The 16,131-nt window shown below is 40.9% G+C and overlaps 1 protein-coding gene and 1 non-coding gene across 3 annotated transcripts; both read right to left on the bottom strand.

Moving 5' to 3' along the window:
• Positions 1-2,979: 2,979 nt before the first annotated feature.
• Positions 2,980-13,892, bottom strand: LOC103824493 (PABIR family member 2-like). Of its 2 annotated transcripts, none has more exons than XM_009099774.4 (10): positions 13,461-13,892; positions 13,062-13,140; positions 11,710-11,766; positions 11,289-11,332; positions 11,154-11,208; positions 10,827-10,928; positions 9,445-9,533; positions 8,850-8,914; positions 6,529-6,625; positions 2,980-5,518 (listed from the first exon to the last, which is right to left on the bottom strand). In XM_009099774.4, the coding sequence occupies exons 1-10, from the start codon at positions 13,574-13,576 to the stop codon at positions 5,368-5,370; spliced, it is 855 nt and encodes a 284-aa protein (XP_009098022.2). In that variant the 5' UTR covers positions 13,577-13,892; the 3' UTR covers positions 2,980-5,367. The 2 variants fall into 2 exon arrangements, with proteins under 2 accessions (XP_009098022.2, XP_009098024.2); XM_009099776.4 differs by having other exon boundaries at positions 8,850-8,911.
• Positions 5,590-5,733, bottom strand: LOC115484213 (small nucleolar RNA U109). Its single transcript, XR_003944958.1, has one exon. It is a non-coding gene; the product is annotated as a small nucleolar RNA U109 (small nucleolar RNA).
• Positions 13,893-16,131: the final 2,239 nt, after the last annotated feature.

Below are 16,131 nucleotides of genomic sequence, written 5' to 3'. Positions count from 1 at the left end.
CTGAAAAATAATCAAAAATACCAAATTCTGTTATACCCCAAGATAAGAGACAGGCAAGAGACCACCAGGAATTTTATCACAGCTATTCAGTAAGATAGGCAACCTGTAGTAATTCAATCATAATTGTGTTTGTATAGAAGGTAATAAAATGTTATGGCCCTCAGAAATAAGCTAAGGAAGAACAAAGTGTTTGAACTCTTGTACAGTGTAAGATGATGCTTTTTGGGCAGACAGGAATTGCTTGACAGCCTGGTGTCACAAACTGTCCTGTTGATCACAGGGACTGTTACTGCAAACTTAGGCAGAGACCAAGAGAGACCTGGCCTGGCTGGTTAGAGATGAACAAAACCTGCGGTCTTTCAGTAATAAATTCTTACTTTACAGTAAGAAGACTTTGAAGGTGGAAGCACATTGGGTTTTGTTGCTGCTGCTAAAAATATGTTTAGAAGATTATTGCCTATGTTTAGAAAAGGAGTCTGGTATCAAACCAGCCAAATTGGTTCACTAAAAATAGGCATTTCTTTGTTCTGTGTTTTCAGGTCTCATTTCTTTTAAACCCCCACAATCTTTTGTGATCATCCAAGCTAACTTGCATTCTTTGTTAATAGCAAGAACCCACCTCCTCTCCATCTCCAAACTTCATCATGCAAGACCAACAAACCAAATTGCTCCAGGTTTGAAAAGAAAATGCTGGCCCTGGCATGATAATCAGAGGCAAGACTCAAAGCAAAAGGCTTTAAGATCTAAGAGCAAATAATAAAAAGCAGCTTGAATGCAAAAAGGGTTTGGATTGAAACAAGAGACTTCCGCCAAGTGCCCCGTCCACTCTGAAGGGATAAAGGATAGTCTGGAGGTGCAGGGACCCTTTGCAGTGGCTTCTGTGCCTTTGCATTTGTAGCAACAGCAGCCCTGCCCCTGCAGCAGGAAGCAAATCCCAGCTGTCACCCTTAAACCAGCTCTGCAGCAAAATTACTCCTTCAGGAAACAGACTTGTCCTGAAAAAGATCTACTTCTGATTTTAGCCTGATGGCAAAGGTCCTTGTTGAGACCTTTGGGAATTTGATAACCAGCCCTTAAGAAAGCCAAACACCAAACCCCTGCCCTCCCCAAAACCAGCTGGAACTGAGAGAATGCCACTCTAATTCTGATGGACAAGCCCAGCTCCCTCTTTTTGGAGTGGATTAAGCAAAACAGCCCTAGACTTGCCCACAAAGAGCCTTTTCCTCCAAGTCTGGACAGGGCAGACCCCCATGAAAAGTCTCAGTTGTCTGAAAAATGCATTTTTCATTTGAAAATTATCTGGGTAAGATTAACTCAAGGCTAAAAATTTATCATTAGGAGAGCACATCACTACTTCCTTCTCATGGGGTCTTCTGGTTCCTCCAGTGACCCATCTTATACTGAATTACTAAGGATTACTTAACAAGCTTCAAGAAAGAGTAAAATACTCAATGATGGGCAAAGATCCTTCCCATCTCCTATGGATAGCTGCCATTCATGTAATAGCCTTGGGATACAGGGGGCAGTTTGTACAGCTCCAAAAATATTCCTTGGCCTTTACACCAGAAAAAAGCAAATGCAACAGGCCTATGACTTCATTAAATTCTTGAACTCATGTTAATGCAAAGCTTTTTTATTATGAAGTTACCAGGAAAATTATATGCTGATGAAATTCCTTCCAGGAAAAACAAGTTCTCATCTTTGTTGTCACACAATGTATTAGCAGGGTCTACAGATAAGAATGTGAATATTTGCAAAAAATCATTTCCCTGGGCCAGTCTATTGTGTTTGTGCACCAGAATCTCAGTTCCAAATCTGCCTGAGCCTGCTCAAGTTCCACCTCTGCAAACAGCCCCCAACATGGACCTGCCTGGAGAAACATGCCAAGCAAGAGCCTTGCATTTAAAATGCTTTTAGCGTTTTGAATTATTAAAATGAGTTTTCTATTTTTATCATGACTTACAAAATATTTTTAAAAAATCCCACTTCAGTGTTTTTATGCAGTATAGAGTTCCTCGAGCCTTTCAAAAATGAGTTTTCCAATAAAGTCTGCAGGACTCAGATTTACATCCTCACCCACTGACAATTTAATTACTTCCATTGTAGGAGAAAATATTTAATCACGTACAGTCAGAAAAACAGCCCCTTAAATACAGGCTTTTGGGCCCATGATCCCCCAATTTGAAATTCAATGAAGGAGAATGAAACATGCACACTGTGATCCATTTCCTGATGCAGAACACTTGATATTATCAAAACATACAGAGTTCCACAGCTGACACACACATTTTTCTGAACCATTGGTAAAATCCTTCCAGCGTTTTAAGCCCATGAAATGAGGATTCAGTGTGCTCTGGATATGATCTAAAGGCAGTGCTGGTCCATGAGCTGTGCAAAGACCATTGCTGTAATGCTGTGCTAATTAATATATTAAAAATAGTCCATCTAAAATCTGCTTGAATTATACAGGATTTTAACTCAGTTTTCAACTATTACACCATTAAAGGTAACTCATCACTGTGATTCTCAGCAAAAGATATGCACTAATGATCCCTTTTAAAAAGAAAGAAGTGGGGGAAGGACAGGAATTCTCAAACACTCATCAAGGCAATTCAGCCACAATAAGTCCGGTAGTCATAAAAAACTGTTGTTAAATGTCAATAGTTATACATTAAAGCTGACTACCAGCACCAGCTGGCCTTCTTTCCCAACTGGTGTCCAATTCCCTTGGACAAGGCAGGTGACAAATCCAGAAATGCAACTTTTAGAAGTCAGATTTAGAGCATGCTGCAGCATCAATGAAGCCTCTAAGCAGTGGCAACTCAAACGCAGTGAACTACAAGAATCAATAATCAGCATGTTAGAAAACTTTGTTTCAAAATGAAGAAGTTGTGCTAGGAGTGTGAAAGAGAACCTGGGCCTACTCTGGCCTGTTACACAGCAACATCCATTCATTCTGAAACAACAGACACAGCCAGAGCGGGCATCATGGATATATTTTATATTTTATAAAAGAGCAATGTCTTGTACAAGACCTTTCAAGAGTGGGGAATAGCCAGAACACTACAAAAAACTGCTGTAACAAGAGTGACTGTTTGTGCGCTCGCTTTATGCGGCTTACATTCGAATGTTTACAGAGGCCAGCACTCAGATAGGACTCTCCACTAACAAACAAATCTGGAATACATCAATTGTACAGGTAAATCAGCCAAAACGAAGCAACAGCTATGCTCTTCTCAGGCTTAAGAAAGCATGCAATAGGTTTCCCCCTCCTGCCACCCCTCAGATTTCCACACCACAGTACCAGTAAAAGCACGGTGGAAGGGAAGCGGGGCACAGGTAAGGGGTTGGATTTAATCACAGACTGTTTATCAATATTTTGCAAATGGAAAAGCAGCCTTCCTTAAGCACCAAGAAGGCAGAGAAGATACAGGCATGAATAAAAAAATAATTAGGCGACTTAATACATCAAAAATTCAAGAAACAGCACTGTGCATATACAAACAAATTCAACATTCAATACTGTAGAGCTCATTTAAAAATGGCACCAATGGACAATATTTTACAATATGCACATTTATTTGAAGTGGGGAACTAATGTTCCACAGGTGGAAATGATCATACAAATAATAGTGCCACTGTTGGCCCATTCTGGTACTTCTTACAATTTAATGGAAACACGTTTAAAAATAATCTGGTATGTACATGTCTTCTGGATACCCAACGGCTTCTTCAGAACAGAAAAAACTACAGTTCTCCCCCTCCCTTTTAGCCAGACAGTATTGCCAGAGATTGTGCTCACATCTAAAGCACATAATCTTACTTTAAATTCAGTGCTATTTTCTTTCAGAAAGATCACAAGTTGTACTTTTAGGTAACAAAAGCATTTATGTTACAAACATTCAAAAATGGAAGCTTATGATTCTGGCAGACAACGTTGCGTATTAAATACAAACCAGCCAGCAATTACTGAACATAAAAAACTTATTCAATCATAAAAAAATACTATAATTCATCACCACAGACTTTTTACAGAGTTATAAATAATAAATAGCATAACACAGTAGATTACAAACGGATTTATTTTGCCCTGTTATAGTCTTTGAAAAGTAAAATATCTGTTCCTACCTCAGACTGACCAAGGTACTATATCAAGACTACTCATAGCTCAAAGGGAACTCCTTCACCAAGCAATTTGTGAAGGAGCTTGTATCCAATCCAAAGCTTTTCCTTAGGAATCCAACGTTTGCTGAGCTGTCTGCTCTGCTCATGACCAAGAAAGGGACAAACTCTGCCCCGAGCAGCTGCAAAGGGTCTCACCTTGGCTGCCCCAGCACCTCCACACCTCAGAAAGGAACACAAAGGGAAGCAGCACCCCCGGCTGGCTTGGGTAAGCACTCTATAAACAAGCTGTACACAAAGGACTTTCCCCACCCACCCCTCTGGTTTACATTCCATAATTTTGTAACAATGTCCCCTAAGGCACAAAAATACTTATGACCTCAATGCCACAGGAGACATCGATGGTGCCATACATGGTTCTCCTACACAGTAGTTTAATTAACTTAGGTATCTGCACTGTATGTCTTCAATCGAGGTGTGGATTAATTTTTCCTGGCCAAATCTTGCTGAATAATGACCTTATTTCATCCAATCTGTAGGACAAATGTTCTGGGAAGAGAACTAGGCAGCTAATTTAATTGTTTGCAGAGTATTATTATTTCTTCACTGATGGCAAAAGTGACAGTCATTATTTATTTTGCTGTGGGGTTTTTAGTTTAATGTAATAGCGGGAGATTTCCACACTCAATGTGGTCTTCTGTAAATGAATTCATAAAAATGACTAGCAGCACTAAGGAAATAAAATATTTTTTCTCCCTTCCATAATGGAATTTAGGCTAGTGACTGAAAAAAAAAAAAAAAAGAGTAATTTTATTCAATAGTAGAAGTGCCAGAGAATAAATTAGTATTTTCAAATCCTTCCAAACCAAGTTATTTCCCTAGACATAGCGACCATGATAATGATAGAAGTACATTCCTAAAAATTGCAACACTAATAGGTAGATACCTATTCCTGGAATCAAAAAGTGTATGCAAGTTCCTGAAAGCAAAAGTTAGTATAATATCAGCAGACATCTTGTTTAAAAAATAAATTTGCAAAACCAGACATTAATATGGTCTACAATGTCCATTAAATGGATAAATTAAAAAATAAAATCACTGGAAAGTAGCCAAGGATTACAGTAACAACAATTTTTCCTTTTAATAAACCTCATATGAATGGTTCAAGGATCAGAGTTCATTTCTCTGTACGAGTGTACAGGAAGGGGACAGCACAGCCAGACACTGACTCAGGACTTGGTAAAGTCACTTGGGTGAGAAGTCATCCATCAGAATGAACGAGGAGCAGGAGTTGGAGCACGTCACTGGAGACTCCGTGGTGATGCTGCCCTTAGTCAGGGAATCAGAGGAAGAGCCAACGCTGCTGCTGCTCCCGTCGAGAATATCCGAGGACAGGCTGGGGAAAGGGAAAAAGGTCCTTCAGTGCAGGGGCACGAGGCTCTGAACAAAGCTTCCCCCTTGGACAGCACTTGTAGGAGACCTATACTACCACTCAGTCTTTACTGCAAGACTGGCAGCCCTGAAAACTCCTTGTTTTCTGTAGCATGTTAGAGATATTCATGCTCCTCATGGGAACGAGGAGCAGAATTATTGGGTTTTTTTAACATGCAGAATAAATCATGAAGCTGATTTTAATCAGACATAGGAAGGAGGTGACAAAAAGTATAAAACCATAAAATCTTATAGTAAAGGAAAAATAATAAATGAATCAGCAATGCAGCAAAGATGTCATTAATTAGCTGGTATGCTTTTAACACAGCACTACTCAAAGCAAGATTGAGACCTATTTTTCTCACAGAACTCTGTGTTTGGATTTTGAAGTCTAGATACAAGATCCCAGAGGGCACTTAAACTGATGCTTTTCCAATTTAGTGGGAAGCAACATGGAAAAAAACATCTAGGCAGTTTCAAGTCTGTAGCTAAACTGAAATTACAGTAATAACAGCTGATATTTTGGAATACTTAGTCTCTGACTCAATACAAAAAAAACCTTGGTATTTTATGATTGTAATAAAGAAGGGTAACTCTAAAAATCATGAACTTAGGGACAAGAACAATTAAGTACCCACACACATTTCTAAGCATTCAGTGAAGTGCCACAGACACTGTATGACCACTGCCTACAACATATTTTAATGATGAACTGAAGTAACTTTGCTTATGAATCAACAGGAATTTGTAACAATTATATTCAGTGTAAAAGCTTTGATACCCAAAATCTAGGCTAGAGTCTGTTTAGGAAGAATTGATCAAAGGAGAAGGAGCATTGTCACAGGATAGCTTCCATTAATACACATCCACAAGATACACATAAAGTATTTTTTTCCTGGAAAAAAAACAATTAGAAAGCTTGTGATAAATGCACATTCCCTGTTTTGGCATTTCAGGGCACGTGAAATATTTTACCATGAACTGAGATCTGTCAGATGTGTAACATCTGGAGAAAGCATGTTGGTTGTTCCTTGGAAAAGTCTCTTTGGCTGACTTTCAGTTTCCATTTCACCTAAGGAAAACAGTGCAAATAATCAAACTCACTTGAGTCTCTGCAATATTTGTCTGCTGTAAAAGACAGTTTTGATCTACAACACTCTAAGGTTGCATTTGTAACACCAATTCTCTACAAGACTAAGACATCAATCTGATGGTAGGTCTTGTTAGACCATCCAGTCCATCCTTAGCTAAAACTCCAGCAGTATCTGAGAGGCTACAATGATCTCAAAGACATAAAACTTGCTACTTGTTCTGCAATCAGACAAAATAATCTAAAGCAAACTAATTACCATGACTTATTTTAAGTAAACAGCTGAGATGAGGTAACTGATATAAGTCAAAATATGAAGTTTAAAATTGTTAGTGATTATGAAAATAAGAATGACAGCTGGGTGCATTTTCACCCTCTCATGAATTCTGATGCATGGGTACACTTTTACAGGGAAGCTGAATGGAATAAATCTGTCATGTGGGAGCATTTCCACTTACTCATCATGGATCAGACTATCTTTGTACCTGTAATCATCTACAGACTTTAAGAGATTAAATATGATGGGGAGAATTCATGTAATCTGTTTAGTATAATCTGCAGTGAGAATGAGCTGGCTCACTAATAGCTACTCTACAATACACATTTGAAAACATAATGAACTTGAAAATAAATTTTAAAAACCCAAACCCTCTCACCTACAGTATATTTCCATTCCTTGGGGGAAAAAGAGCATGAAATGGTGACAATTTTTCTGGTTTTAAGCTACACTTTGCAGTAGTTGCAGAGTCAGCTCAAAAGCCTGATAGACGCTGAAAATTATACCAAACCAGTATATACATTCTGCAACAGAATTACACTGCTACATTTTATAGAAGACTGTAAACAGTTTTATATAACTTCCAACAGTTTAATTTCCTTCAGCCCACAGGGATACATTCCAATCTTAAGGTAAGGAATAATTGCTTCTAGCAAGCAGAATGGGCAAAAAATATCTATAAAATATTTATAAAATATTTGATCTTGCAGAAAATGAACAAAACACCAACTTAGGTAACACTTTTGCCCCTTAAATTTCACTGCACTGCTACAATACACTGCAGAGTCCACCAATATAAATCCCCTATGGCAGTGAAAAGTTCTTCAGTTCATGGCTTTCCTTCTCCTACTGTAAATCTGTGGCTAAAATTCAGAAAAAAACAGGACCACATATTTAGGAAAAGAAAGTAAGAAAGAAAAGAAAGTAAGTTAATTTAAATGGATTAGCTGTTTCAAAATTAAGCAGCATTTTGAAAATTCCTTGGTATTTCAAGTAAGAAAAGGAAAACTCATTTTTCCACTTTGTAAAAGATGCTCCATGGGAACACATGGATTTGGTGAGGAAAGGCCTGTCCCTCTAGCTGCACTGCTTTTACAATTTCTGTAAAGTGTAGGTGTGGATATTTATTCCTTATTGACCATTTAGCTTAATAAACTTTTGATCAATTTTAGTGCCTCTAAAATAGAACTGACATCTATGAGAAAACTTGTCTCTCTGTCAAATCAGTATCAGTTAGACAATGTTCTTTATCTGACAGAACAAGCAGTACTAAAAAAAGAAAAAGCCAAACAAAACCAGTGACTTTTCTCAAAGCATAAATATAAGTCTTGGATGTTTTTGGTGCAGTTAAGAATGCCTAAGTTAAAAAAAAAAGGAAAGAATAAGCACAGCTAAAGCCACACTTGAAGAATATCTCATTTTTACAGTTCTACTGTGGAGATTTGTTTGAGGATGTTACTTGTAAATCTCTAACAGGAACAGTTCCAGGAAAGAATGCATCTTCCCCCTTCAGGAGGAAAGGGCACTGATCTATTCCATTTCTCTAAACACTCACCTTCTGAACTTTCAGAGTGAAAACAAACGTTCAGTTCTAAGTTTAGAAGATACTGCATGATAAGCAACATTCCTAAGATGATCTGAAGGGTGTGCACTGTTCAGTGGCACTTGGAGGAATGTTATGAACATTTGTAAGCTCTGACATTTAATTTGATGTATAACGAAGGTTTCCTCTGTCAAGCAGTAGCTGTTTTTTAAGTTTTTCATTTCTGTGTTTTAGATTAGCTACTTTACATTGTATTTTGAGTTATGTGTGGCAAATTCCAGTTCACTGTGGATACAAGTGCATTATATTTACAGAATAACAAAAAAACATATCCAGCTAGAGAACTACATCCATATTAAGACATCTGGTAAAGTAAATACACATACCTTTTCTTTTAATGGGGCCAAGAACACTGGGCCTGATACAGTTGATTGGACTTTGACTCCTCCTGCTGAAGAAAGAATACTGAGAGTCAGGCCTGTAAAGGTTCCAATTTGCATCAAATCAACACAACCACAGCATATGAAGCATTCTTCAAAAGTATTCTTGCACAACTGGGATTCCTGTGGAATCTAAACACATAGATAACAAATAAGGGCTGCCTATTAGAGCAGATTATCTGCCACACAAAGTTGCAGAAGATTTTCTAAGGTTTTCTCCTTCCCTTAGTGAATCACATCCTCATTTCAATCCTTTTCCAAATTTTGCAGTGTATTTATGTAACACCAATCTGCTGACTAAGTTAATTTGAAATACTTGAGGACTTCCCCCAAGTTACCAAGTCTAGTTTAAAGTTGACACATGCTCTATAAGAGAACACACAAAAAGCTGCCATTGGTAAAAGTTAAACTTTTAGAGCATTTTTATGTGGCAGTGCTTCAGCAGTTGTAAAACTGAAGTCTCTTTTAATGCCTTAACATCAACTTGAATTAATCTTTGGTTTAAATTCCAATGTTCGAACAACAGACACTCATTTCTTACTTGCAGAATCGCCTTGTTGGACTGGGAATAGGGCTTGGAGGTAATCCATTACTGCTCACAAACATTTGCAATGATGGTGAAAAACATTGCTGCAAGAAGAACGTTCAAATGAAGATAATTTAGAATTTCCTTTAAAATACTCAGATGTTACACGCCACCCTCCAAAACAAACATCCCCCCTCCTATTCCCTTTTTATTCTTTAAGAAAAGCTAGCAATAGATTACACAGAATATCAAATATAATCTTACAGTTATTAGAATTTAACTTAAAAAACATACTGGCCCATGCATTTCTGCTCAGATTAAGCTAAACTTGAAATTCACAAGAAAAGTAAAATTGAAATAGACACTGTTTTCTAAATAAGAGAATTGTTTCTGTTCTTTGTTACATTTAGAAACAGCAGTACAGTACTCAGGACTTACTTCTTTCAAGGGGCTTTTTAAACAAACAATTTGAGTTTACTCAAAATACATCTGACCTGAAAACTGACAATATTCCAGAGTAAAACAGGATACTTAGCTCTGTGATTCTGCAGCTAATTTGAGCTTAGCCCCTGAATGCTTCTAGTTAAACACAAAAATCTTTCTGTCAAGTTATCTGCTAGTGTTTTACAGTCAGAATTCCAGAGGTGCAGAACCAGCTGCCAGCATCAGTGCTCTCCCAGGAACACATTTACCCAGCACTCATGTGTAGCTGTTACATGCACCAATCTGGTGGGAGCACAGAGATTGCTCCTTTTCTGTGCAAAACCAGAATCACACAAAAGGGTGCCAACAAGGTCAAGCAGCTCATCTTTAAACCCAGTGCCAGCTTCTCTGTGATACATTTCAGTTTTCCAATCCTCACTGGAAAAGTAGTTTATCCAACATCCAGCTCTTTATCTGGCATCTGCCACCAGTTTTCAGTAGGCGTTCAACACACCCAAGTGTGTTGCACTCCTTCAGAGAGCATTTGTGCCTTCCTTTCCATAACTGATGGACACAATTTTCATCTCTCACCATACAGACTTACAGTCCAATTTTGGTGCTTCTTCCCCAAAATCCCCCCACTTCTGCACCTGGAGATGCTGTCCATGACTATTTTCACGACCTCTTCCAGCTTCCCTAGAACCAGAACCCCAACTCACCCAAACACTGCACAAAGAGCAGTAACTGAAAACATCCAGTGTTTCACTGCTTAAACTCTGCAGGCTCCCAGATGGCAACCATTTGATTCTAAGAAACCAACAAAATATGGATTTGGCTTTTTTGGTGCTTGTTCAGTTGTGTTGTCCAGGGTTTTTTTAAACTATGGAACAATTTGTGAAGTTACAGATCTTGACAGCTTAGCTTGGTCCAGAATTCTGAAGTATTGTCTCAGCCTGGTATTTCACTTATCCTACCTTTCCTATTCCTCTTGTAGGTGAAGGTGCAGGTGAAACTGGAACGAAGTCTATTCTCTTTGGGGAAAAAGACTTCTCAGACTTGTCCAAGTCATTGTCGCTCTGTGAATGCAAGGTTTCAGACTTAACACTGGCACAGGACATTACCCTGAAATCCAAGGCACAACCTTCTAATGGAAAGTCATTGGGTCAAATACATAAAGTAGCTAAAGCAGATGGGCTTAAATTCTTCTTAAAGTATTTTCACAGTTAATTCCTCTCTTTCCTTAAATTTGTCATTTGAGTGTAAAAGTGGAATTAAATAGGAAACATCTATAAAAAGATTACCAGGCTCAAGCTTTCCTCCCATGACTGGCTTATCTGCATTGCTGTCTGCACTTCCCTAGAATACAAAAAACCCCATCAGTAGCTACAAAGAGGATAACTCTGGCTATTTTATCACCTTTTTTCAGTAACACTCACCTTTCATGTGCTGCTTCTCTGTTCATTAAATCCACTCCTTCCTCCTGCAAGAGATAAATGTCTTAAGTTTTCCCATAGCATTTGATTCATCGCAGATACTTGAAATAACACTCGTGATTCCATTATTTGCCATCAGGATTGAAATATGAACAGCAGAACCACTACACAAAAAGACAGGACAGCCACCAGTCCAGCTCACTGCTTCTCTTAGATGAAATACTTCTAAAATGCAAGGTAGCTTAAACACAACCAGAAGCCTTGCAAGGCCACTTCCTTGTTGAAATTAAGTCTTAAGAAATATTCAGTTTTCTTTGGTACTTGAAATACTCAATAATAAAGAAACCCCCACTGTGCAAGTACTTCAATACCATATAGTACTCTTCACTCTGTTACTGAATACACAGATAAAAACTCCACTCACCCTTCTGATCTGATGAAGTCGGCTGCTAGGAATACGAATAGGAGATGACGACAAAAACTAGAAAAAAAAAATTAAAGCCACAATGATTAAATCACACACAACTGCTTGCATGCACACTATTTACCATCAACTTCATTCTTAGTGAGTTCAAAATGAGCTGCACAACTACATGTGGATGACTCAAACAATGTTGCAAAAAAGCAAACACTGACCTTCAAGAGAAAAGACATGTTTTACCACTCACAAATTCCTTGTATCACTTAGCAAGTGGCATGGATCTGACTTGCAGGCAGATACTGCTCAGCATCTCCAGTGCACAAATAGCTACAGATGCCATTTAGACAAGGGAGATACTACAAATGAAACTGTGATTGTTACACAATTCCCCACTGCCCAGGATATGACAAACTCCTGTAGGACACCTTACTCAACCTGCTGGCTATTGTAAAGGAGAAATCTCAGTGCTTCAAAACAGTCTTGAACAACACTCCCTAAAGCTTAACTTCTGCAAGTTTTCAATTGCATGCAATTTTATGCATCTAATCCCTCTGGAACTCCAACATCACATATAAATGGGCCAACAGTTCCCACTCAGGAGGGCCATGTGTCCAGTGTCACACCTACTGACAAGCTCCAAAATTATGGATTCTTAAGAAGTCTCACAAAAGAAGACTTTGAATTAAAAATCCCTGTCACCTTTCCTGAACAGAAGACACAGAGTAAACTTATGTCAGGACTTTAGGGTTTTGAGAAAAGCAATATTTAATCTTCACTATCCTCAAACACGACAGAAAAATTTCAGTGGAAGGAGCACATAAATCCCTCACCTGTCACAAGGTCAGGGTAGAAAAAAGAAATGGAACATTTTTGAAAAGTTAAGCAACTGCAGTAGTGTACACTACCAGACTTATAACAGAGAGCAACAAATAAATTTCTCTTCTTTCAGTGATTTTCTGAGGTTGAGTGTTCTGCCTTTGCAAAAAAAGAGCACTATGTCAAACAGGTCAAAAAAGAACTGTGACACTGTCCATTTTCAGAACACACTAAAACACCCTTTCAAGACTTTTAATTCTGACAACATTTTACTCTTCTAACACAGACTTAAATTAACTTTAAAATTAGACTTAATATGGGGAGTCACATAAAATGTCAACTGCTCTTGTCTTCTTGGGGACAGTCAACACACCAGTATTATTTCACCATACACTGCAGTTAGAGGTAAAAAATTGCTTATTCTGCAACTTGGAAGCTTGCTAGGATACTTAGTGCAAATACAAATCAAGTTTAACTTCATTTCTCTACTCCAATTATTCCTTGTTGTGTGTAAACATAACATGCTTAAGATTCCTCACCATTCCATGACGGCTCATAACTGTTGTGCTGTTCCTGCGAGTCCGCAACACGTAAGGCTGAAACACCTGGGAGTTGTCACTGCAGGGGGAGAAAACAAAAGTTTTGCGAACAGCTTTTCTGGGTGCGCTTTACTTAAAGCTCCACAGTGCTGTGACACGCGCTGCAGCCTCCAGAGCGCTGAAAACACCATTTTATTTAAACGGGAGCGCTGCTGTCGCCGGGAGCGCGGCGAGCACCTTCCGTGAGCCGCGGGGGGACAAGAGGGCACTGGCGGCCTCGGCCCCGCGGGACAAGGGACACGATCCACAGGACGCTGAGGGAGAGCCGGGTCGGGCCCAGGACCCCGGCGGGCAGCGGCGAGCCCGGGGCTCGATGAGCCGAGGCCCCGGGCCCCTCACCTGAGCCCGTGGATGAGCGGGGCGCTGTTCGACCGCCTCAGGCCGCCGCCGTCGCCCGGGGCCGCGGCGCTCCCCGGCGGCAGCTCCAGGTCCAGCTCCATCTTCTCCTGAGCCATCGCGGCGGCGGCGGCTCCGACTCCTCCGCCCCGCCGCGGCGCCCATTCACTGCTGACGGCCGCCGCGGCTCCTCGGGCCGCCGCTGCCCCGGCCCTACAGGCCCCGCGGGCGGCGCCGCGGGCTCAGCCCGGGGGCGCGCCGAGCCCGGCGGGGGGGGCGGCCGCAGCAGCGCCGCATCCCGGGGGCGGCCCGGGGGCGGCCAATTCCTCCAGCGGCTGCAGCCGGTGCCGCTGCCCGCGGTGGCGATGGGAGCGCTCCCGGTGCTTCCCTCGGTACCGACCGCGCTCCGCGCCCGCCGCCGCCGAGCACTGCTCATGCGCGGGGATCGGGGCGCAAGCAGCGCCGCCCGCCTCGCAAGGCGCATGCGTGGTGGCTCCGCACCCCGGCACTACTTCGGCAGCGGGAGAGTTCCCGACAGCCCCCGGGGCAGGTGCGCGCGCTGATTGGCTGTGGGAGGAGCGTGTGTGTGTTTGAAACGCCGCAACGGTCGCTAGGACGCGCGCGCCGCAGGGGCGTGGCCGGGCCGTGACCTGGAGGACGATCCGGGTTCGAGTCCTACCCCGGCCACAAACCCGGCTCCTTTTTCCCGTCTCAGTGGGGAAAAGGTTTTACAGCCTTCTTCGAGATTAGGACCCCTCCGACCTGAGTCCCGCAGGCTTTCCCAGTGTTCTCCCCAGTGTTCCCTAGCTGCTGAAGCACATACCAGGCCTTTGATTGTAATGAGAGTGGGCTCAGCATTCAGAAATCTGGTGTAAAACTCATTATAAGACGTAATCCTAGTTCTTGATAGTGTTCAGGTTTGGACTGACTTGGGCAAACCCACTCTAAGTGATCAAATTTGCGCTTACTTTACAGTATTTTTCTGCAATAACTGTTGTACATATTTGTTTCTCACATGCAGGGGGCTTCAGGGTCTTTCCCAGCACCAAATTTTAAAATGTCTTCATTTTCTCCTGAGATAAAACAGTTCTTTTGGCAAAATGCCGGTGCTGAAACTGTTAAGATAGGAAAGTTAGGATTTTTCAACACTTCAACTGCCTTAGTTGGGAACACAGAGAAAACCCAGAGAAAAAATCCTTATCTTGTAATACTGCAGAGGAGAAATACCTTTCACAGTCTTGTGTCCCTTACACTATGGCCTACCACAGCCCCTAATAACACCCTTCTGCGAGGTGGTAAAGAATTGCCATCACCTGCAAAGAATGAGAATGTAAATATCTAAATAATTTTGCTTAATTTCTAATAATTATAACCAGTCTGATTCATTGGAAAATTAGGATCTACAGCTGTTAAAGGAATATAGTGTTAATCACCTTTTGCTACTGCCATTCTCTAAAAGCAATACAACACTTTTACAGAACCTTCACCAAAATCCTTGCCTGCTGCTTCAGCACAAGCATTTCACAGCTTGGAACAGCTTCCATACCTTCATTTTCCATGGATAGAATTGCCTAAAAGGCAATTCAGGTGAAAGTTCCCAGCAAAACTTCTTGCTCTGAATGGAAATCTACTCACAAATATGTTGGTTCTCTTAATACAAAAGCCACCTGCAGGATCTGACTACAGCACTAAACTATGTGGATTTTGCTATTTATTTTTATTTTGGAGTTATTATAGTATGTCCTTGACACTAAGGGCAGCAAACAGCTTCAAATGCCATGCACCAGGATACTGTTAAGGAAAAAGCCAACAATATCCAAAATGTGGCTGAGAGCTCAAAAACATCTGCTCCATGTTCTCAAATTTTCCAGTGCCAGGCAGGCACACCATCCTACTGTCTGACCAGGATTTACTGTAGCCAAGAGAACTTTAATGGGAATATATGTCCAAAGGAAAGTGGGGACTGTCAGGGTGACCCTCAAAGGGCTGAGGAGGGTAATGAGGGAAAGTTGTGCTGTGGAACAGAGCTATGGAAATGAGGAAATCACAAGTTGTTGAGTTAGATAAACAGTGCCATGGCAAGAGGTGTTAGGAAGGGAGAGAACATGTTAAAAAGAGCCTTGAGAGGGTGAAGGATGGATATTCATAGTGGGGCAGCAGAGACTGAAAGAATGAGATATGTGAGTACAGTGATACAAAGGGACCTATGGGCATGAATTTGGTGATGATATGGGGAGTATTTAATAGTGTCAGGGAAATACCCCTGTGGGTGAAATAAACACAGTCACAAAATGCCATCAGCCTCAGATAAATTAGTAAGCATGGAGCCCATGAAAAAATGCTTTAGTTTTCTATAATCTACCCTCTTTCTCTGAATATTTCTGTTCCTGAAGACTGCCTGAAACTCTCACTGTAAACAGATGAAGAGATGGAGCACTTCTCTTATGAGGAAAGGCTGGGACAATTGGGATTGTTCAAACTGGAGAAGCTTCGGGGTGACCTAATTGTGCCTGCTGGTACCTGAAGGAAATTTACAACAAAGATAGAGAGAGATTATTTAAAAGGGCCTGGATTGGCAGGACAGGGGGGAAAGGCTTCAAATCAAAAGCGAGTGGGTTTAGACTGGATATTAGGAGGAAGTTCTCCCCTGTGGTGGTGGTGAGGCACAGGGCGC

Source organism: Serinus canaria, chromosome 4A (genome assembly GCF_022539315.1).
Source record: "Serinus canaria isolate serCan28SL12 chromosome 4A, serCan2020, whole genome shotgun sequence".
NCBI lineage: Eukaryota > Metazoa > Chordata > Aves > Passeriformes > Fringillidae > Serinus > Serinus canaria.
This window is presented reverse-complemented; position numbering and strand designations above follow the sequence as displayed.